General features: G+C 39.3%; 1 protein-coding gene across 4 annotated transcripts; it reads left to right on the forward strand.

The window, feature by feature from the left end:
* Nucleotides 1-1,666: 1,666 nt before the first annotated feature.
* Nucleotides 1,667-23,613, forward strand: SLC33A1 (solute carrier family 33 member 1). Of its 4 annotated transcripts, XM_036349307.1 has the most exons (7): nucleotides 1,671-2,901; nucleotides 13,945-14,135; nucleotides 18,334-18,518; nucleotides 18,778-18,895; nucleotides 20,965-21,180; nucleotides 21,774-21,970; nucleotides 23,319-23,613. In XM_036349307.1, the coding sequence occupies exons 1-6, from the start codon at nucleotides 2,127-2,129 to the stop codon at nucleotides 21,939-21,941; spliced, it is 1,653 nt and encodes a 550-aa protein (XP_036205200.1). In that variant the 5' UTR covers nucleotides 1,671-2,126; the 3' UTR covers nucleotides 21,942-21,970; nucleotides 23,319-23,613. The 4 variants fall into 4 exon arrangements, with proteins under 4 accessions (XP_036205201.1, XP_036205202.1, XP_036205200.1 ...); XM_036349306.1 differs by having other exon boundaries at nucleotides 21,774-23,613; XM_036349309.1 differs by lacking the exons at nucleotides 18,778-18,895; nucleotides 20,965-21,180 and having other exon boundaries at nucleotides 1,668-2,901.
* The last annotated feature ends 793 nt before the right edge of the window (nucleotides 23,614-24,406 follow it).

The following is a 24,406-nucleotide window of genomic DNA, read 5'->3' on the forward strand; positions in this document are numbered from 1 at the left end:
CTGCCATTCTTAATTTATCAAACCACCACCCCAACACCCATGCAAGTATTTTTTTACAATTCCTTTTTTAATGAGATAAAATTTACATATTTTGAAACGCACAGATTTTTAAAAGTAGACCTTTTTGAAAAATGTTTTAGGGGGAAAAAAGCAGTTTTAGGTTCACAGCACAATTGAGCAGAAAGTACAGAGAATAATTATTATTAACTGCCCCCCCCCCCATCTCCACTCATACATAGCCTCCTCCATTATCAACATCCCTCACAGAGTGGTATATGTGTGACAATTGATGAAGCTACATTGACACACCATTATCATCCAAAGTTCATAGTTTACATTAGGGTTGACTTGTTGTATATGCTACAGGTTTGGACAAATGTATGACGTATGACTGCCATTATAGTCAGTATGGTATCATACAAAGTAGTTCCACTTCCCTAATCATCTATGCTCATTCCTCCCTCCCCTTAACTCCTGCTGAAGTGCACACATTTTAACTGTACAATTCCAATTTTTTTTAAGGACCTGTTTTGGAAGTTTTCAATAGCATAGTAGCAAAAAGAAAAAGGAAAGTTTGAATTTAATTTTTTTGTCAACCTACACCTAACCAGGAGAATAAATACCAAGAATCAGTTTGGTCAACCTTAACCAAGTGGCCTATAAGAAGTAACTCATCATTTCATCTTTTGTTGTCAGTTACAAGATGTATCGGTTATTGTGTGGACTCTCCTGATTGGCCTGTAAATAGTTGAAGAAAATGGGATTGTTTTGAATGGCTTCAGACAACGAATTTGCTCTAGGCCCCATTTGTTCATCCTTCTGGCGGTTCAGGATATTGGTAGAGCTCTCCTCCAACACCATATTCCAAATCAATCAGTTTATATTACAAATGATGCTATTGGTTCCCTAAGGTTATTTTCTCTTACCATTTCAATAATGAATACATATTAACAGGAAACAAAATCTTAATATTGGCTTCTTCAAGACCTTTTACAGTAGCTTAAAAATAGTGGTATGTAATGAGTCTTATCATTCCAATCCACCCAACTGCATGGGGTCACCTAGACCCCAACTCCCCTACATGTCTTCCTCCATGTTGGAAAAAAGGACTGGAGACGCCTGACACCTCTTGGAAGTTTCTTTTATTCTACAAATGGGCTTTGTAAGACATCGCTTCACCATTTAGCTATTTTTCTACCCTTTTGAGGTCACAAAGCACCCTTGCCTGAGGTTAGCACACTTTAAACTTCAACTCTCCTCTCCCGGTTTCTGTCCGGCCCACGAAAGCACGGGCACTGCACAATTCTCAGCGTGCAGCTTGGGCATTGCCCTGCCTCAGCGGAATAACCAGCCTCGCTGCCGCTTTGGAGGCTGCCCAGCTCCGAGCACGAGCGCGGGCGCCGCTGGGCTCAGCCCGCCCTCACGTGGCAGCAGGCGCCCAATGACCTCGGCCCACGCGCTCCAGACGGCCGCATGCGCTCACAGAGCCCGAGCTCTCCCGGCGCCCCGCCCCCGCCGCACTGTGCGCCCGCGTTAACCCTCCCACGAGATCCCGGCCGGCAGAGTCGTAGGTTCCTACCAGGTGTCGTTTTCCAACTGGGCCCCGGGAGCGTGCCCTGATTGGCTGGCTGGGAAGGCGGGACCCGGCTTATTTGAGAAGAGGACCACTTCCTGAAGCAGGAGGCAGGAAGTTACCCGGCACCTCTGGAGCCCCGTGCAGAAAGTGCTGTCAGCCGCTTCGGTAGCGGCGCGAGCTGGAGGCCGGTGCCGGGACTGGCCGTTCGGTCTCGCCGCACTTAGGCCCCGGTTTCCATCGTAGCACCACGGCCCCGTCCCTCAACCCCCTGCCCGGCGCGGCTGCCCGGGGGGCTCCTTCAGCCTCCTTGACGCCGCTCCAAGGGGCACCTACCCGGTTGGCGCCTGGGTCTCCGGCTTGGGGACTGGCTTCCGGCTTCAGCGCTCCGAGCCGCAGTAAGAAGCATCCTTGTCACCCCGCGCCCCGACTCCCTCTCTGAACACACACCTAGACCCTGGTCCAAGAGGCAGCCTCGGACCTCAGACTAGAGACGGATCCAGGACGCCCAGCACTGGCATCTCCTCAGACGTGGCTCTGCATCGTCTCAGAGATGTCACCCACCGTCTCCCACAAAGACAACAGTCGGCAACGACGGCCAGGGACTTTCAACCACGCTCTGGATATGAAGAGCGGCCCCCTGCCGCCGGGCAGCTGGGATGACTGTCACCCGGACTTGGTGGGCGGAGAAGGGGACAAAGAAGCTCTTCTTTGGGACAGTAGCACCAGTGGTTTCTCCAAACCCCCGCGGAGCTACCGGGCCGAATTAAGCAGCATTTTGCTGTTGCTTTTTCTTTACGTGCTTCAGGGCATTCCTCTGGGCCTGGCGGGAAGCATACCGCTCATTTTGCAGAGCAAAAATATTAGCTATACAGACCAAGCTTTCTTCAGTTTAGTCTTCTGGCCCTTCAGCCTCAAATTGCTCTGGGCCCCCTTGGTGGATGCAGTTTACTTTAGGAACTTCGGTCGGCGAAAGTCGTGGCTGGTCCCTACGCAGTACATCCTGGGAATCTTCATGATCTACCTGTCCACTCAGGTGGACCGCTTGCTCGGGAACACGGATGGCAGGGCCCCCGATGTGGTTGCCCTCACGGTGACGTTCTTCTTGTTTGAATTCCTGGCTGCCACGCAGGACATCGCTGTGGATGGTTGGGCATTAACTATGTTATCCCGGGAGAACGTGGGCTATGCTTCGACTTGCAACTCAGTGGGCCAGACAGCGGGCTACTTTTTGGGCAATGTTTTGTTTTTGGCCCTTGAATCTGCCGACTTTTGCAACAAATATTTGCGGTTTCAGCCTCAACCCAGGGGCATCGTTACTCTTGCAGGTATTTAATATGCTGTTAGGTTTATCTTACGGGTATGAGTCCTTTTGACCGTGTGTGACATGGAAGGGAAGCTCATTACTTAATTCACTAGGAATCATTTTATGGGAGATGACCTGAGGTAAGTTTCCTGTCCCACTAAAATGAGCCTCAGCCATCATGACTACATTGGAGTAATCTTAATTGATCAGTACTCGGCAGTAAGCAGGGAGAGACGACGTATGCAATAGCATTGTTGTAGAATGGCATACACAACTCGGGGTAGGAATCTGTTGAGTAATACACATTTTTTAAAAAGTACGGCTGGTGTGAAGACACGAATCTAAGCTGACATCCATGGTACACATGTTACTTTTCTTGTTCCTTGGATTGAGATTTGTAGCTCCATGCTTTCTGGTCCATTTCCCCTATTCTTACGCCAAGTGTCTTTATTTAACCCTCTTGTGAAAGGAATAGGCTTAATTTATTCAAACATTAACTAGCGGGCTAAGTGACAGGCTTCTAAGGGCCTGCTATAAAGCAGAGTCCAGCCCACAAGGAACAGAAGAGAGACACATTTTAGGGGAGCACACAGTTGCTTATTAACTCCTTGTGGGAGTCAGACTTCATAAGCAGATAGGTGACCTTGTTCAGTTGTAAGATTCCATGAAGTGGATAAGTGGAACTCCAGATTGCCCAACACCAGGTGAAAATGCACTGTGAAGAAGCAAAGAACAAAAAGTACAGAATGCCTGTGATGTTCAAAGTGCCTGAAGCAGTAATTGTAGGGACTGGGTTTGGGAAATGGTGCGGAAAGAAAGGTAGTGACCAAATGAGTAAGATTTCATTTAAATGTTATGAGAAAGAGCTTGAAGTTTATCTAGTAAGAAATTGGATTATCTAGTACAAAATTTCCTCTTTTTCTGCATGAGTAAAAGACATGCCTCTGTAAGGTTTTCTGAGGATTTTTTTTTAAACTTTCCTAACAACTGGGAAGCAGAAGTAAAATTACCAATATCAGTAATAACCTAATGTAGTAGAATTCTTCATTCTGGTAGTGATGATGAATTTAAACAGCTAAACTTTCATCTTCCCAGTGCTATTTTAGGAATTCCCAACAGCATAAATGTCAGGTAGGCGTGTGGTGAGTGAAGTGTAAGAGTTATAATATTTGGGGAGTGTCTTGAGGAGGGAGGGGTCCACAACTGAACTACTCGTACCCTGAAATCCCCCTGTGACATTGAAGGAAAGCTCATTATTGCTAGTGGCTCACTATATACCCCCTATAGGACCCTTTTCTACTTCCTCAAACTGCTAGTGAGCCACTACTACTGATGAAATGATCATTGTACTTTTCATCAGTTGGTTTGAAGCCAAAAATGTTTGAGAGCTCATTGCTTTGCAATAGATAGATTTGTCTCTGAATGTTCTGGGTTCCCACCTCTGCTCTATGGATAAATCTCTGCCTAAAAATAATGTGTGATTGCATCATATTGGCACCTTGTTGCTTTTTATATGTCTTGCTTTTCATTATGTACTGGACTGTTCAGGCCACCAGGAAAGATTAATGAGATGATGTGTTACTTAATCTACAAAAGTCTCAGTAGAGAAAGTAAGATTTAAAAGGCTATAGAGCCCTAGCCGGCTTGGCTCAGTGGATAGAGCATCGGCCTGTGGACTGAATGGTTCCAGGTTCGATTCCAGCCGAGGGCACATGCCTGGGTTGCTGGCTTCATCCCCACTGTGGGGTGTGCAGGAGGCAGCCAATAAGTGATTCTCATCATTAATGTTTCTATCTCTCTCCTTCTCCCTTCCTCTCTGAAATGAATAAAGAAATTTTTTTTTTAAAAAGAGTCTATAGAAACTAAATTACTAACAAGGTAAATTATAACTTTCTCTTAATATAACAGTGATTGATTAAACATTATTCCAGAGAATGCTATTCAGGAGCCATTATAATTATACTAGAGGTCCGGCCTATGCCCTCTTGCAGTCTGGGACCTCTCGGAGAATGTCCATCTGCTGGCTTAGGCTCGCTCCCTGGGGGATCGGGCCCAAGCTGGCAGTCAGACATCCCTCTGGCAGCCAGGCAGCCCTCGGGGGATGTCCACTTACCAGCAGGGAGCAGACCTAAGCTGCAGTCGGATATCCTTAGTGCTGCTGAGGAGGCAGGAGAGGCTCCCGCCACCACCGCTGTGCTGGCAGCCATCAGCCTGGCTTGTGGCTGAGCAGAGCTCCCCCTGTGGGAGTGCACTGACCACCAGGGGACAGCTCCTGCATTGAGCATGTGCCCCTGGTGGTCAGTGTGTGTCATAGTGACCAGTCATTCTGCTGTTAGGGTCAATTTGCGTATTACCTTTTTATTATATAGGATAGAGGCCTGGTGCACGGGTGGGGGCCGGCTGGTTTGCCCTGAAGGGTGTCCCGGATCAGGGTGGGGGTCCCACTGGGGTGCCTGGCCAGCCTGGGTGAGGGGCTGAGGGCTGTTTGCAGCTGGTCACACCCACTTCAGGGTGGGGGTCCCCACTGGGGTGCCTGGCCAGTCTGGGTGAGGGGCTGAGGGCCGTTTTCAGGCTGGCCAACCCCTCTGGTGACGGAAGCTCCCAGCCTCTTCTTTTTTTCTTTTTTCTTTTTAATTCTGGGATTTAAGTACCTTCTATAATTGAAACTTTGTAGCCTTGAGTGGAGCTCAGAGCCGGCCAGGGCAGTGGTAGGAAGCTTGGCTTCCTCCATCACTGGGCAACCAAGCCTCCTGCTCGCTCCAGCTCCGTGACTGCCGGACACCATCTTGGTTGGGTTAATTTGCATATAGTCACTCTGATTGGCTGGTGGGCATGGCTTAAGGCATAACAAAGGTATGGTCAGTTTGCATGTTTGTCTTTTATTAGTGTAGATCCTCCTTTATCCAGAGCTGTTCCCTAATGGGAAGATAGAAATTGTGCTATTGCAGTTTTATTTACACTGATTTTTTATTTTGAATAGCTATTTATTCTGTGGAATTTGAACTTTGTTCTTCAGGAAATCGTAGAAATAGCTTACTATTTAATTTAACTTTTTATGTCTGTAGTGGACTGCTGTTTCTGAGCAGAGCTCCCCCTGTGGGAGTGCAGTGTTTCTGGTTCAAACATTTTAGTAAGTTAAGAGTTGAAGAATTTCTGAATTTTCATTTGTCTCTATGACTGCACATATCACATTTGTGGCCTTGTACTTCCTGAAACTTAGTATAACTAAGAAAAAATAGTGGTTTCAAGGAATTTAAAAAGCACAGATATAATCATGAAGGAAATAAAATTGCTTAGGTAATAAAAGAAGAGCCAAACACTGAGGCAGATGCCTAGAAAATCAGGAAATTAAAAGTAGGCATAGTTTTTTTTTGTGAAATTCTAAAATACGTTCTGTGATTAACACTTTGAGTGTTACAGATACATGGAGGTGGAAAATATTGAGAAAGAACAGTTTTTGCCATCTAGAAAGCAATAATCTAAAGAATAAATATGGGACAAGAAGGACAGGGTGAGATAGAATCCCTTAGATTATCCCTTAAGACTATGCTGAGATTGGCTTTGGTACCTTCAAGTGTTCAGGACAGTACTGAACTCAGAAGTGGGCTTTTTCTGTCCTGCCACATTTGGTTTTCAAGGATCTTAGCAAAAAGGGATGACTTTTTTAAGCTGCAAGAACTGATTAAAGGAACCCAGAAGAACATAGAGATAAGAACATAATGTTTTATGACTTGAAAGAATAATGTATTTCAATTCCTTTATTATAGGTGAAAAAACTGCAGCCAAGTTGCTAGTTAGAGGTAGAGATATATCTAAAGGGTTAAATTTCCTGACTCCTTAAATATAATATGTGTGTAATGTAACAGAATACTAAATATAATATGTGCATGTCATTGGGCTTTTCTCCTAGAGAAAAGTAGCACTATGACTGCTGATGTTAAAAATCATCAACCTACTCCTGGAATACCTAATTCCCAGAAGTGACAGGTTTAAAAGTGGTTTTTTGTTTGTTTGTTTTTTAAAATGATACATGTTATTCATTTACTCAGCCCTGAGTGCCTATTTTGTGCTAGCCAGTGTTATAATTTAATGAATAAGACCTGGGAATTCTCTGCTCCTAAGGAATCTATAGTCTATAATGGAGGTTTGTAAACCAAAATGATGGAGGGGGATAAATGGGTAATGTAAATGAGTGGGTTGGGGCAAGAGTGCAGGGATTGGAGAGGACAATGATAACCTGGAAAACCAATGCTCATCTAAAGGCAGGGAGTTTTGCCCAGCCGGTATGGTTCAGTGGTTGAGCATCGACCTATCATGGTTCGATTCCTGGTCAGGGTTAGGACACATGCCTGGGTTGCAGGCTCAATCTCCAGTGTGGGATGTGAAGAAGGCTGCTGATCAATGATTCTCTCTCATCATTGATGTTTCTATATCTCACTCCCTCTCCCTTCCTCTCTGAAATCAATTTAAAAAAACATATATATATATATATATATATATATATATATATATATATGTATATACATACATGTATATATATATGTATGTATATACACACACACACACACACACACACACACACACACACACACACACTAGGGGCCCGGTGCACGAAATTCGTGCACTGGGTGTGTGTGGGGGGGGCGGGGGGGAGTGTCCCTCAGCCCAGCCTGCCCCCTCTCACATACTGGGAGCCCTCAGGCGTTGACCCCCATCACCCTCCAATCGCAGGATCGGCCCCTTGCCCAGGCCTGACGCCTCTGCCAGAGGTGTCAGGCTTGGACAGGGAACCCCCATCTCCCCCCGATCACTGGCTCTGGCCCCCGCCCAGGCCTGAGGCCTCTGGCCCAGGAATCATGCCTGGGCAGGGGACCCCCATCTCCCTCTGATCGCTTGCTCCACCCCCCGCCCAAGCCTGACGCCTCTGACCCAGGCTTCAGGCCTGGGCAAGGGGACCATCATATCCCCCCAATCCCCAGCTCCGCCCCCCGCCCAGGCCTGATGCCTGGGCCAGAGGAGTTGACCCTCATCACCCTCTGATCACCAATCACCAGATCGGCCCCTTGACCAGGCCTGAGGCCTCCAACAGAGGTGTCAGGCCTGGGCAGGGGACCCCCAGCTCCCCGCGGTTGCATGCTCCGCCCCTGCCCAGGGCTGACACCTCTGGCCTACGAGTCCGGCCCGGGCAGCGGGGACCTGCAGTGGCAGTGGCGGGGCGCCGCGATCGCGCGGGCTCCGCCCCTGCCCCTGCAGGATTCCTCTGGCCTAGGCGTCCGGCCTGGGCAGCGGGGACCCGCAGCTGCAGCGGCCCGCGATCGTGGGCTTTGCTTTAGGCCCAGGCAAGGGACCCCTAGCTCCTGGGACTGCCAGCTTCGACCGTGCCCAGCTCCCATCGCTGGCTCCACCCCTACTTCCTGCTATCACTGGCCAGGGCGGCAAAGGCACCTGATTCTCCGATCATGGCTGGGGGGCAGGGCAAAGGCGGCCCCAGGGCCGCCTTTGTCCTGCCCCCCAGCTCTTAGCTCCCCCCTGGGTTTCCGATCACTGTCAGTGGCAGGGGGCTTCTTCCTGCTTTCCCTTTCGCCTCCCTGCATTGTGCCTACATATGCAAATTAGCCGCCATCTTGTTGGCAGTTAACTGCCAATCTTAGTTGGCAGTTAATTTGCATATAGCCCTGATTAGCCAATGAAAAGGGTAGCGTCGTACGCCAATTACCATTTTTCTCTTTTATTGTGTAGACTATATATATATATATTAATTAAAGGCAGGGAGTTTCAACCCCAATAAATTGTTGCCTGTGGTAACAGGATCCTAGGATTGCTAGATTTTTATGAGTATTCAAAAGCTGAAATTTTCTTTTTGTGTTGTTTTCTTCTTTCCTAATTTTAAAACACTAGTTTGATTCATATAAAATATGTGTTTTGGCTAGGTCCAGCTGGTAGTTAAGGCCAATTCCTCTACAAGCAGTGGTCACAATAATGAATAAAAGAAGTGATTGTGATGGGTTTGGGGGCAGGAGAAGGATAGTCTGATACCAGAGAGTTAAACATATTAACAGTTTATGAATCAGCTTGTTTATAGATAGGCATACACATTAGGAGTTAGAGAAAAAGGAACTGTTGCTTTGAAAAATTGATGCTCTAAGTGTGAAGCTAATCAAACTGGTGATGATAATAGTAAAAACAGTATGTATTTATAAAACATTCATGCTTTGAATTAGGAAGAGAGCAGGACCAATTCTTTGTCTTGCTTTCTGAAGCAGTATTCATTAATATATTTTATGTAACTAACAATGCTATTTAGAATTGGGTAGAACTAACTGACTTATTTCTAGATAGATCAGTTATTCTTATATAAGCTGTAATACATACTTTAGCATCTATATCTAAGGTTAAAACACCTTCTTACATTCTCAAAAGATGAAATTATAGAGATGAAGAACAGATTGGTAGTTGCTAAGGGTTGTGGGTGAGAAGTAGGTGGTGGATAGCCTGAGGGAGTTTTGGGGAGTGATGGAACTGTTCTGAATCTTGATTATGGTTGTGATTTGAAATTGATACATGTATTAAAACTCATAGAACTGTACACTAAAAATATTTAGTTCTACTGTATGATAATAAAGTAAAAGTTATTAAAAAAACCTAATTCCTTACCTTAAAAGCTAATCTCTGGGTAAATATTATACAATAAGAAACCTAACCTAACCTAATTTCTGTATAATAATTTAAAAAAATTAAGCTTTAGCCCTGGCCAGGGTGACTCAATGGTTAGAATGTTAGCTAGTGCACCATAGGGTTGAGGATTTGATTCCCAGTCAAGGATACGTCCTGGGTTGTCAGTTCCATCCTGGCCCCAGTAGAGGGTATGTTTGGGAGGCAACCAATCAATGTGTTTCTCTCACATCGATGTCTCTCTCTCTGTCGCTCTGTGTCTCTCTCTCTCTCTCTTTCTTTCTCTACCACTCTTGCCTCTCCCCCACTCCCTCCCTTCCACTCTCTCTAAAAATCAATAGGAAAAAAAATCCTCAGGTGAGGGTTAACAAAAAAAGTAACCTTCATTAAAAAAAAAAATCCATTATCTTAAACAATGTTGATAAATAATAGCCAATAGTCTAATGGTCAGTCTCTATGGTAATTATGTCCATAAAACTTAACTTATTTTCTGGCAGTGGTAATGCTTGTCTTTGTGAGCTATTAGCGTTATTCTGTTCATGTGAGCTATGGAAAAACTTTAAATTAGGGCTCTGAATCATACTTCCTTCTTTCATGTACACTGTTGTTTTATCCTCAGAGCACAAAGAAATTACAAATAATACTACCTGCACATACTGAAACTTGTTTAACTTGTTCTTATTCTTTTTTTTTTTCTTCCTGGTACTGGTATCAAGGACTTTAAATTCTAGATGAAGATTTTGTTCACTAAAATTGAGGAATATACTAAGCAAATTTTTTAAAAAAGAGAACTGGAACTCTTAATGGGGTATATAACTGACAAACTTTTAATTTTCACTTAACATTTATGTACAGACCATTAATTGAAATTTCTGGTGACGGTGATAATAATACATGTTTTTAGGGTTTCTTAAACAGTTCATTTAAACCAAATGAGGAACAAAATCTTTCTGAATGTGAATAATAATGTACTAGTAGATGAGCACAGCCAGTGTGGCTCAGTAGTTGACTTGGAGGTCATGGTTTGATTCCCAGTCAGGGCACATGCCCAGGTTGTGGACTGTGGACTTGAGGCAGCCAGTTGATGGTGTTTCTCTCTCATTGATGTTTCTATCTGTCTATCCCTCTCCCTTCCTCTCTCTCTAAAAATCAATAAAAACATATAAGAATTAAGAAATAATGTAGGTGAAATTCTGTAAACAAGTCATTATTTGTCTTATTTCACAGATGACATTAAGGATGCAAAAATAATGAACATTAGCCTTATTTAAAGAATAATCTTAAATTGTTCATTCCTTTAGAATCAGATTCAAAATGTTTTATTAACATAAACTAGAAATTGTAAAGATGCTATTTTGATTAACTTTAATCATAACTTGTATAGATTGCTATTTTAAAATAGTAATACCAGTGCGTTTAAGAATGTTGTGTGTTTTTCTTCTAATATCTAAAATCAAGTGTAACTTTTCCATGTTGGAGAAAGGACTCACCTCAGAATACCAATTTTCATATGTGCTTGAAGCATTTTAGTTTCTTTAATTTGTGTCATTTTTTATGGTATAGTCCTGTTTTTGGTTGGGGTTGTGGAGACTAAATAATTAGCCAATTCAAGTAAATTCTTATTTCAATGTTATTTTTTAAAAAATTTTATGCAGATAGTGTGAAATAATTGAAAGATTATAAAACTCAAATTCAGATTCAAGTTCTGCCTCTTAAAATTTGTACCTTTGGCAAAGATTTAAATATTCTGGGCTTCTTTTCCTCATGTTTTTATAATAATAATGCCTGCTTTGCCTGACTCACATATTTGCTATGAAATCAAATCTGATACCATATAAGAAAGGAACATTTAAATACTAAAGTGAAAATTGGTCTAACCAAAAATTGCTATATGCCTCTATTATAAGTGAGGTTCAAGTAGTAGTGGTCACCTTCAGCTATCACAGCAGGGAAGCAAGACTAAATGCAAAGCAAAAGTCCTGATTGAACAAAGCTCTACTTGTTTTTGAAAAAAGGTGATTAGGCTCCATAAACAGTAAGTTGTGCTATATAAGCAATAAAAAAACAACTAAATACATATAAAATTGAGTATAAATTTAAAATGATAGAGCTAGAAAGCATCTGGGATTTTCTAGCCAAGGCCCTTTATTTTATAGATGAAGAAACTGGATAGGGTTATCCAATAAGCTTTATAGTGGCAAACTAAGATGCATTTCTCAGGTTGGCTAAGGAGATTCAGGTTTTGAAATTAATTATATAAGGCATAAAAATCACAATTTTATCACTGACTTAGAATGTAACTTCAGGCATAACCTCTATAAGCCTTTTTCTTTATCTATAAACTAGAGACCCAGTACACGAAATTTGTGCACTCAGGCGGGTCCCTCAGCCCGGCCTGTGCCCCCTTGCAGTCCGGGACCCCTTGGGGGATGTCCACCTGTGGGGGGGTGGGGGTGGCGGACCTAAGCTGGCAGTCCGACATCCCTCTCGCAGTCGGGGGCTCTCTCAGTCCAGGACCCCTCGCTCCTTGCTGCCTGCCTGCATTGGAGGCGTGAGAGGCTCCCGCCACCACCGCTGAGCTCGCCAGCCATGAGCCCGGCTTCTGGCTGAGCGGTGCTCCCCCTATGGGAAAACACTGACAACCAGGGGGCAGCTCCTGCATTGAGCATCTGGTGGTCAGTGCGCATCATAGCGACCAGTCATTCCACTGTTTGGTCAATTTGCATATTAGGGTCTTATTATATAGGACTAGAGCCTGGTGCATGAAATTTGTGCACAGAGTAGGGGGGGGGGGTACCCTCAGCCCAGCCGGGGATTGGGCCTAAACCAACAGTAGGACATCCCTCTCACAATCAGGGACCGCTGGCTCCTAACTGCTCACCTGCCTGCCAGCCTGATCGCCCCTAACTGCCCCCCCTGCTGGCCTGGTCACTCCCAGCTGCCTCCCCCTGCTGGCCTGGTCGCCCCCAACTGCCCCCTCCCTACTGGCCTGGTCGCTGCCAACTGCCCCTCCCTGCCAGCCTGGTCGCCCCCAACTACACCCCCCGCCAGCCTGGTTGCCCCCAATTGCCCCCCATGCTGGCCTGGTCATCCCCAATTGCCCCCCCTGCCGGCCTGGTCACCCCATGTAGCCTGCTGTTCAGTCGTTTGGTCGTCCCTCACTAACCTCCCATGCAGGCTGCTATTCGGTTGTCCATTTGGTTGTTTCAATTGTGATGGCCCCTGGCTTTTTATATATTAGGATGGGGACTAATCTATTGGGTTGTTGCAGTAAAGGAGATGGCATACGTAAAATGCTCAGCACACTTATGGCACATTATATATACTCAATAAATGGTGCCCTTATTATTACTATTATTTTTAGCTATTACATAGAATCTTTCAGAACATTATTCACTTCCCCTGCTTAATTTGTTCAAAATAATGGCTGATGGTCCAGCTCTCTTTCACCAAACAACCCAAACAGTAATCTTCATGTCCTCCCATTGTGCAACTACAAATATGAAGAAATTGTTTCTGTATCTCAGTATTGAAAAGAGAAGACTATTCTTAAACAGTTTTTTAAAAAGTTTAAAAATAAAAATATCACCTGTTTATTGTCTAAATTGTCATGATTTAATAAAGAACTAAAATGGCTTAAGTGCCATTTAAGAATTGGCAGTTAGGGGCAACCAGGCCGGGGGGCGGGGGGGGGGGGGCGGGGCGGGGCAGTTGGGGGCGACCAGGCCAGCAGGGGGAGGCAGCTGGGAGTGACCAGGCTGGCAGGGGGGGCAGTTAGGGGCGATCAGGCTGGCTGCTTAAGAATTATGACTGATGGTGCTTATGGGATATGAAAATCATCTCCCAGAACTTTTTCTTTCTTTTTTCTTTTTGCTACTCCTCACCAGGGAGTAACATAGATTTTTAGAGAGTGGAAGGGAGGGGGAGAGACAGAGAAAGAAAAACATGGATGTGAGAAAGACACATCAATTGGTTGGATCAAGGCTGAGGATTGAGCCTGCAACCAAGGTGTGTGCCCTTTATCAGAATCGAACCCAGGACCCTTCAGTTCGTGGGCTGATGTTTTATCCACTGAGCCAAATTGGGTAGGGTGTCCCAGAACTTTTCTTGAATAAAATGACACTTTTGTTTTATTCGACCCATTAAATGTCTGTAACCCCCTTTTACCCCCTTGTTTGAGTCTGTACTATATATGTTGTAACAGAGCTAGGACTGCCTCATTCATCTGTATTGCCTGGCACTATGGTACCTTAAACATGATAGGCACATTGTGTTACTTTTTTTAAACCAAGGTTTTGTGAGGAAAAGTTACTATAATTATATATAGAATTATATACTCTCAATGAAGTTATGCCATTTCAGAAGTTACAGATTTTAACATTTTAAATTTCAGATTTCCTTTTTTTCTGGGGAGCTGTATTTTTGGTAACAACAACTTTAGTTGCCATTGTGAAAAAAGAAAACAAAGAGGTATCAGTAGGAAAAGAAGAAACCCAGGGCATCACAGATACTTACAAGCTGCTCTTTGCAATTATAAAAATGCCGGCAGTTCTGACATTTTGCCTTCTGATTCTAACTGCAAAGGTAAGAGATTTATAAAGCTAATTTACCATTCTGTTTTAATTACCAATATGGTAAAATACTTCTGTTGTCTTTTCATATCATAGGTTCTTTTCCACTACTATTAGAATTTAACAACAAAAAACAATTTTCGGTTTATTAAATGTGTTTTAAAAGGTGTGATGAGTAAAGAAAGAGAAAAAAACCAAAAAAGGTGTGATGATATAAAATATAACTTCAAAGTAATCTAAATATTTGGGATTTTGAAAAGAATTACAGTGGGGCCTTGACTTACGAGTGTCCCGACCAATGAGTTTTTTTTAGATACGAGCCATCTCTCGGCCGATTTTTTGCTTTGAGTTGCAAGCTCAAAAAAATTTGGGTTACAAGCCAGCTTCAGATACCCCACCGCTAGTTGGCGCAGCAAACGTCACAGTGATTTGACATATGAGTAATTTGAGTTATTAGCTCCGTCACGGAACGAATTAAACTCGTAAGTCAAGGCCCCACTGTATACCAATTTGAAGTAAGTCTAATAAAAGTGAAATTTTATTTAATGAATGATATTAATGCTTAGTATACAAGTGACTGCCTTGAAAAAAATAATAGCTCTCTACTATTAAAATGAGTACACACTTAACATCAGATATAGTACAATTATTTACTTAAGATGTTATTTACAATGATATAGAAATATATGACTATTACAAATTTATTTATTTATTTTTTACAAGTTTATTTAAACCATAAAAGAAATGGGGATTTTGGTGATATTGATTTTATTCTTTATGTTTTCTGTATTAAGATGTCCTAATCTTATAGCTTTAAAACATTTTAAAGACATATGCTAGAAGAAAGGTGAGTATACTTTGTTAAAATGAGCTATTGTTATTGTTGGAATTAATACTCCTAAAATCTAAAATCAGTGATAGGAGTTTCATATTAATATTTAAACTTATCTACATAAACACTTTACAACTATCTTTGACAACTCTGAGGTAAAAATTGTAGCTTCAGTGTTTTGAAATAGTGTTTCCTCCTCTCTAATGATAAGGTGGGTTAAATTTTAAGGAAACATGAAGGAGGCTTAAACTTGAGAAACTTAAGGTTCAAGTGTAGAAAATGCTAAAAGGTTCAAGGAAGACCATATTAACTAATTACATATAGAAATCACCTTTGGTAACTAATTACATATAGAAATCACCTTTGGTATATTTTCTTTGGTATATTTTCCCCTATAGTATGTGTGTGTGCATACATATACTTTATATACAGAAATATAATAAATTACTTTTATAATCAATTTGACATTAATGCTATATATATTTATATATAAACATAAACACTTTAAAAGTGTAATAGAATCATATTGTATATAAGTTTTTATCATATTTTGGTCTTATGATTCCATGTGCCTGTATCATTAAATCATATTTGAAAACTTTTAAATAACTATATAATTGTCACATTGTATAAATTTACCATAATTTATTCAGTCATTTTTCTGTTGCATATTTAATTTGCTTAGTGTTTTTAATTATAAAAATGTTCTAGTGACTACTTTTTGCATAAGTATTTCTTTGATGTTCTATTTCCTAACAATAAATTCTTAAATGGGCAGTTAGTAGGTCAGTAAATATAATTGCTAAATTACTTTTTAAAAGATTATAATAATTTTTACTGTCCCCAGTAATATATATAAGGAGGTACTTCAGTTACAGAGTCTAGAATCCCATGTTCTCCTTTTAAAGTAAATCTCACCAAAAGTGACATCTCTCTTAACTTTTAGTATCAGAAATCTCTTGAGTTTTATATAAATGAAATATCCAGTATGTATTCTTATGTCTAGTTCTTATATTTTTTTATTCAACATTATATAGATTGTTCCAAAACACACTTTAACAGCTGATGGCAAAATTGATGTTTCTTTCTTTTCAGATATAAGCCATTGGAATTAATAGCGGTATTCAAAGTATTTATACAGTTTTGGGGACACCCTGTATTTGTATAATTTATCTATATTGTTAATTTTAGCAGTAGTTTGTTCATCTCATTGCTTATAGCATTCCATTGTATGAATTTGCCACAATTTTATCAACAAATATTTAGGTTATTTCTACTTTTGGACTATTATGAATATTGTGTCTATTAATATTTTTATATATTACTTTTGGTGAACCTAGGTGAACATTTAGATGAGTAAATACCTAAGTGTAGAATCGTTGGGTCATAAATATTTGCATTAGTATGTATTGCCAAACAAGTTTCCAAAGAGGTTGTTGTTTCAATTCTCCTATCATCAGCATTACAAACAGTTCCAGTTGTTCACAGACTTGAGAACAGATTGTCTTTTCAATGTTAGCCTTTTTGGTGGGTATGTAGAGGCATCTCATTATGGTTATGATTTTCATTTCCCTGATGACTAAAGAAGTTGAGCATTTTTCATATGGTTATGGCCATGTGAATATGCAGAGTTGACTTTTTCTTTAAATTTGTAGAATTTTGACTTTTTATATATCCTAGATTTGAAGTTTTTGTTAGTTGTGTCTATTACAAATATCTCCTATCAATACCAGTTTTAAGACAGAGTAAATGTTGAAGTGAGTTTGTATATCTGATTTTTACAAAGAGAATGGGTGAAATTATTTTCTAGACTTAAGTTAAATATCTTTGTCCTTTAATATTTTTATGGTGAAATTTGCTTTTTGGCTCCATTCCAATAAGTTAAAGTATATTTCTTTAAACAATTTTTTTATTTGATAGAGTTTCATACTTATTAAAAATTTACTGTTTAAAGAATTCACATATAACCTATCCAACTTCTCTATTAACTTTTAGTTCCCCTTTATTTTGTAAATTTGCACTCTATTACCTGTTTCTTTTGAAATGTTTGAGAGTAATTTGTACATACCATGACCCTTTATCCATAAATACCATAAGTATGTATTTCCTAAGAATGACAAAGCCACACTTAATAAAATAATCAGGGTTTTGTTTTTTTTATCCTTAGCCGAGGATATGTTTCCACTGATTTGTAGAGAGAGGATGGAAGAGAAAGAGAGAGAGAGAAACATCAATGTGAGAGAGAAACATATATCAGTTGCCTCCCCTATGCACTCCGTTACAGGATGGAACTTGTAATCTAGGTATGTGCCCTGACCGGAAATCCAAACCGCCAACCTTTTGGTGTATGGGACAGTGCTCCAATCAACTGAGGCACCCAGTCAGGGCAGGATATTTTAAATTGATACAATATTAATACCTAATCATAGTCCATATCTAAATTTCTCCCATTGTCCCAGTAATAGCCTTTATAACCTATTTTTTTCTTATTAGGAATCCAATCCAGGACCACACATTACATTTAGTTGGCATGAGCCTTTCTTTAGCCTTTATGACCTGGACATTTTTAAAGAATATTGGCCTTTCATTTATGTTTGTCTGATGTTTATTTCTAGGCTCAGTTATACAAATATGTCAGAAATATCATAGAAGTAAGGATTATTTCAGAAGCCATTTCATGTTCTTTTATTCCACTAACTGTTGTTAACTTTGATTACTTTGTTAACCCATTATAACGTTACTTTCCTTTTGTAATTAAAAAGTAATTTATGGGGAAATAATTTGAGATTATCTAAATATCTTAATTCACCTCAACCTTTATTTACTACTCTTATTTTTGTTGTTGTTTTTAAGAATTAATTTAACTATACTTTTTTCTTCTCCCTCATTTTATTCGACTTCTCAGATATAATGTTTTCTCAGAATTACTTTTGAAATGTTAGGAGACTTGAAATTTGTATTATGGTCAGTCAGAAATCATAAAAAATGTGTATATGTGGCAGTGATTTCTCCATTTTAACCAGATTTATTTGGAGTCAATTAATGACTTTTTTAAAAAAACTTAAAAACAAATCAGTAAGTTTGGATTTGGACACTTTATTTTAACAGATTGAACTTTTGAAGTGGAAATTTTGTTGTAATTAGAGCCATTTACAGTTCCTAAGAGTGCTGAATTTTTAGTTGTTTTCACTGAATATTGTCAGTAGACCATAGGGCAAAGTGCACCTTCTCTAACTTGATTGTTGTACCAGATATAATAACATACTTGTAACTATCAGAGGTTAATCGTGAGATTGAGTTTATTGAGAACTTATATATGCTTGGAAGAAAATATTTCTTAAGTCACAAATTAAAATATTTTTCTCTTTTTATATTGCAGATTGGTTTTTCAGCAGCAGATGCAGTAACAGGACTGAAATTGGTAGAAGAGGGAGTACCTAAAGAACATTTAGCCTTATTGGCAGTTCCAATGGTTCCTTTACAGATAATATTGCCTCTGATTATCAGCAAATACACTTCAGGTCCCCGGCCACTAGATGTATTTTACAAAGCCATGCCCTACAGGTAAAAACAAAATAGAATCTTCTTAAATAAGAAAGGTTAAATGAGGAACATGCATTAGTGTCACTAATATCTGTGTGTAGAGTATATATAGAAAAAGGCTTGAAAGCATCTTTAATATCTTTTATATATACTTTTCTCTCTTTTTTAGCTTAATAGGTTTTAGATACAAGCTTCTTTCCTGTGGTAGACACACAGATTTCTGTTTTAGTTGTTTTTTAACCTAAAATGGAAGTCAGCTCCATTTTTTCCCCCCCTATAGATTATTGCTTGGATTAGAGTTTGCTCTGCTGGTTTGGTGGACTCCTGAAGTAGAACATCAAGGGGGATTCCCTGTATATTACTATATCATGCTGCTGCTGAGTTATGCGTTACACCAGGTAAGCTTCTTGTAGTTTTCTGAGGAAGTAAACTGTACTTGGTAAAATAAAAAAAGACATTTTTCTACAGTGGCTTTAAAATAATGATAATAAATTTTAAGATTTAAACACAGATCTGACAATGAAATTATTTGACAGTGTACTTTAACCCTTACTACTTTTGATTTAATGAGTTCGATTAATGAAAAGAGTTTTTTCTTTATTTATTTCATTTTTTGTTCATTTGACAAATATTTTTTACATTTCAGAATTTATTTCAAACTAGTAATTCTATCCTTACTAAGTATTTCTCAGTCCATCCCTAGACTTGGGTTCTTTCTTTCCTCTAGTCCCAATGTTTTTTTCTTTCCGAAAGTATTAAAAAATAAGGATGGCTACTGGGTTAAAGGTTACAGGTTTTTGGTTAAGATTCTGTTTTAAAAGTTATAACTTACTCTTTGTGGTTTTGGAAGCTGTGTGTCAATCTGTTTTTCTTTCTTTATTAAATATGTTTGTAATCCCTAAAAAAAGTGATTCCCACTTTGCTATAGCCTCACCTAAGCTACTGTTGCACAATGGGGTTTTGTTTGGGGGCAAGTGATTCAAGTAAATGGCAGATGCCCAGCAGAATCCTTGGGACTCAACTGCAGTTATTGCTAATGTGTATTTTAGAGTCGCTTTAGATTTTTCAATGAAACCTAGCTTAAATGTTTGAAAGTTATAGTTACATTTTGAAAGTTGTATTTATCAACTCCTCACTTTGTTTTTAACTGAAACTAAAAATATGTCTACCAAATAATCTCAATAATTTTTTTGCATCCAATTGTCTCATTTAAAAGAATTCCAGTGGATCATGTCTGACTAACTATGTAAACCATCGAGGCCAGGGTGTCAAATGTAATTTTCTTTTGTTTTGCACAGACTTAGTTAAATAAAAGTTAAAAGAAGTGCTTTAGCTTAACAAATGCTTTACTACCTAAGTAAAAGAAAACTATGATGTAGTAGTCCAAAAATCGTTCATTTGGCTTTAGATTTCATTAGAGAATTTTTTAAAGTGTAGTCATTGAAACCCAGACAACCAGATGCTTTGTGGGAGAAAAGGTACAAGGCCAAGTAAATTTGAGAAATGATACATGACACAACCCCTCTTTATGTAGCATCTTAATCATTCCTTCAACAAATATGAAGTGGACACTGATTCCGTGATAGAAAACATTCTAAGTATTAAAGTATAACAATGAATAAACCATGCCGAAATCCCTGCCCTAAGGAGTTTATATCCTAAAGGCTTTCAAAAGGCCTACAGTGAAAGGGACCTGTTTAATTTTATGTAACAGTGTTTCTCAGTCTTATTTGATATTGTAACATCCCATGGGACAATATTCAAGGGAATGCTGTCTTGGAAGCATGGTTTATTTCCATATTCCTAAATGGAGGGTTAATTCTTGCCTCTTAAGCACTTTTGCCTTTAAGATTTTTTTTTCTTCAATTTGTCACATACATTTTGAAATGTTTTTTTTTCTATGTATGTAGACAAAATTATATTTGAGTGCTTACATGTATAATACATATATACATAAGATAAATATACACACATATATGATACTAGAGGCCCAGTGCACAAAAGGACGTTACGAACCCTGGCTCTATATATATAGATATTTAGGTACAGTACAAATATGGGGTTTTGCATATTGCTTCAAGGCCACCTCATCTGTCATTTTCTCATTTGAGTCTTCCTTGACTACTTATGGTAAATTAAGCTCTCATTTATCTAAGCCCCAGTAGTACAATTTGTATACTTCTGTTTAGAATACTTACTGCATTTCAACATATTTATTTATTACCTATTTTCCCAGCCTAGAATAAATTCTTGAAGGGCACAGAGAGACTGTCTTAGTCATCTTTATATTGTCATGATCTGGCCTAAAGCCTCGTCAAAAAAAAAATGTTCAATAAATGTTTTTTTACCTGAGTTTAATAAGGGTCATGAAAATTAATTTTAAGGTTTATAATTTTGATTTTCTTAATTCAGACTATAGCTTTATAAAGCCTAATCATATTAAAGATGTTTTACATTTTCCTTGTAGGTTACATTGTACAGTATGTATGTTTCCATAATGGCTTTTAATGCAAAGGTTAGTGATCCACTTATTGGAGGAACATATATGACCCTTTTAAACACCGTGTCCAATCTGGGAGGAAACTGGCCTTCTACAGTAGCTCTTTGGTTAGTGGATCCCCTAACTGTGAAAGAGTGTGTAGGAGCATCAAACCAGAGTTGTCGAACACCTGATACTATTGAGGTAAGTATGTTGTAATTTTAAATAACATTAAACTAATATTAAGGCATTAATTTCCTCGTTCTGCCTTTAGAAGTACTATATCTATTTTAAAAACCATGTCTGCCCATAGTTTCTCGTACAGAAATCTACATCTTTCCCATCATAACTAAGGGTTTTAATGCAACTGAAATCAATAAGAGTAGTTTACTTGAGGGTGCTTCTCAAAAAGGGAGGAGCAGTCACTCTTTCTAACTGAGGATCGCTGTTGTACACAATAGGTACTTAATAAGTGCATTATTAATAGTTAAGTTTTTTAATGACAGTCAAAGGGAAATTTCATTAGCTATTCATTTAACAATTATAGGTAAAACCAAGTGGTTAGTAGTTTGTTGATTATTTCAAAGTAACCATTAGCTGACTTTTGGAGTATTGTTTATAGCATGAGCTGAAAATTGCTCTAACCTTCTTAGTAGCATTAGAGAGATTAAGATATATTAACATGTAACAAAAATAAATTTTGATCAGGCTTTTAAATTACAAAGTATAAACATGTCAGTTTGTAAATACTTCCATTTTGAAATTATGGAATATTTATTATAGTTTTATTTTTACAGCTTTGCAAAAAACTCGGTGGCTCATGTGTTACAGCGCTGGATGGCTATTATGTGGAGTCCATTATTTGTGTGCTTATTGGATTTGGGTGGTGGTTCTGTTTTGGTCCAAAACTTAAAAAGTTACAGGATGAAGGACTGTCTTCATGGAAGTGCAAAAGGAACAATTAATGCATTTATTACTGGACATTCTAAGAAAGGTAACTGTAGTTTAGTTTTAATTCAGAGAGCTATGATAATCAGTGAACAGGAGTATAAAATATTATTTTAAACAAGGAAATTATTGCTATAAAATGCCAAATGGTTAAAAAATAGAGACCTCTCTGCATACATGATTATATTTTTCCTTGACTTGTTAGTGTATTTACAGTTCACTTAAGGTCAGGAAATTTGTCCTAAAACAACTTTTTAGGCCTTGTTTGATTTATATCTTTTTAATTTACTGACCAAAGTATTTTTTAGGCAGCAAAGCATAACCAAGCAGTCAGGTATTGTTATCAGTTCCTATCCTCAAGCTGTATTTAAAATTTTAGTAAAATATATTCAATGGAAAAGAGTGTGATAAGCAGATATTAATTATAACAGTCCTGACCTGTTGAAAGTAAAACTTCATTTTGAATTGCAAGTTGTTAAATTCTATGTGGAATTTTCTGAAAAGAGAATTTAGACTGTTGACTGAAATGCCATTTTAGTTGTTATTTTTTTTTGACCACAACCACATTGTACTAATGAATCTGTGTTTAAAAGACTATTTGAAATGTAGTTCCTGCTTTTGTAGGCATTAAAGATTTATAAGAAGATTATTCAAACTATTTTTTTATAAAATGAAAGCTATGATATTTAATTTATTGATTCCCCTGTCCACACTTTTTTGGAGTTTTTATTTCTTGTTAACTTTTACCCTAAAGTTTGCATATGTTTTTGTCATAAGAGCTACATGGCACACAGAAATCTCATGAGGGGATCAAATTTAGTGTTGAATACATGCTTGTGGCAAAGTTTTGAAAATAAAAATTAAATGTTTTTTCTTCAAGTAGTTTTTTTGTTTGTTTTTTACCAGAAAAAAAAAGAACAGTAAAGCTTTCAGATTAAGTAAAATTTAAGTGAAAAAAATGTTTAAAGCAGTAAGACAGAGATATTTTGTGCCTTTGACAAATTAAATCATGTGGTGGAAGAATGTTTCTTAATTAAGCACTTTACTGGTGAGAAAAAATCTCACAATTACTTTATACCAAATCAGGTACTGTATTTCCACTTATTAAAGCACAGTCTTCTCTTTGTAAACTATAGCTGCCAGTAGAGAATGGCTATTCCAGGAGAATTAAGCTTTTTAGTACTTTAGAAATTTCCAACTTATTATGTACACTTGGTAATAAGGTTCTTTGCATATTTTGTGTTGTGTATTACTCTGACTTTTTAAAGATTATATAGTAAATCATTCAAAATTGAAGTTAGAGGAAAAAAAGAGATTATAAGTAGAGTCTTACTTAGTAATATTTTTTTGGAAAATATACACTAACTCCTTTTTTTTTTAACTTTATAACATAGGTTGAATTTTAGAGTGGGTTTTTATAAGTAATGGAGGATAAACTGGGTGGGAGAAAATGGCATTTGGCATCCGAAGAAAGATAGATGAAGGCAGCGGCCTCTAAACCCGTGCATGGCCATTGGGAAGCCAGTGTTGGGCATTGATGTCAGATCCTGCAGAATCACCTAGAAAAGTCATCCTGCAGACAAGGAGACTACACCAAACAATAGACTCCAGTACTGTGTCACATATGAATTATCATGTATTATAATCAAAATGTTTACTTGAATAAATAAAAAGCCCACTTAACTATCATATGTGAAATGTTTTTTGATTTTTAGTTTTTGGAGTAGGGCGCTCACATTGCCAGAATTACCTTTTATTTCTTTCTTATTCATGTTATTACAAATTATACATACTTTCCAACATATTTTCAAGTACAAATATTTAATGACTGAAGTTTTAAAATATTTTTTAAGCTTTTAACTATGAGGTGGAAGCCAGTAATTGCATTTGCTCTAGAAATTAACAATTATTTTAAACGAGAGGCCCAGTGCACAAATTCGTGCATGGGTGGGGTCCCTCGGTCTGGATAGTGATCAGGGATCAGGGCTGGCTAGCCAGGGGGAGGGACCGCAGGAGCTTGGCCAGCCATGGGAGGTTGGCTGTGGGTGCGCACTGACCACCAGGAGGCAGCTTCTGCATTGAGCGTCTGCCCCTGATGGTCAGTGTGTTGTCATAGCGCCTGGTCGTAACAGTCACTTAGGCTTTTATATATATAGACCAGAGGCCAGGTGCATGAAATTTGTGCACTGGAGGGGGGTGTTCCTCAGCCCAGCCTGCACCCTCGCAATCCGGGACAGCTGGCTCCTAACTGCTGCCCTGCCTGCCTGTCTGATCACCCCTAACCACTCTGCCTGCCTGCCTGATCGCCCCTAACCATTCTGCCTGCCTGCCTGATCGCCTCTAACTGCCTCTGCCTGATGCCCCTAACCACTCCCCTGCCTGCCTAATCACCCCTAACTGCTCCCCTGCCTGCCTGATTGCCCCTAACCACCTGTGCCTCGGCCCCCGCCACTGCGGCTTTGTCCAGAAGGACATCTGGAAT

This window comes from Myotis myotis, unplaced genomic scaffold, assembly GCF_014108235.1.
Source record: "Myotis myotis isolate mMyoMyo1 unplaced genomic scaffold, mMyoMyo1.p scaffold_m19_p_2, whole genome shotgun sequence".
NCBI lineage: Eukaryota > Metazoa > Chordata > Mammalia > Chiroptera > Vespertilionidae > Myotis > Myotis myotis.

Coding starts and splice junctions, on each gene's coding strand:
- SLC33A1 (XM_036349306.1), top strand. CDS start 2,127: ATGTCACCCACCGTCTCCCACAAAGACAACAGTCGGCAACGACGGCCA. Junction 2,902..13,944: donor GGGCATCGTTACTCTTGCAG/GTATTTAATATG, acceptor TTTAAATTTCAG/ATTTCCTTTTTTTCTGGGGA. Junction 18,519..18,777: donor TACAAAGCCATGCCCTACAG/GTAAAAACAAAA, acceptor CCCCCCCTATAG/ATTATTGCTTGGATTAGAGT.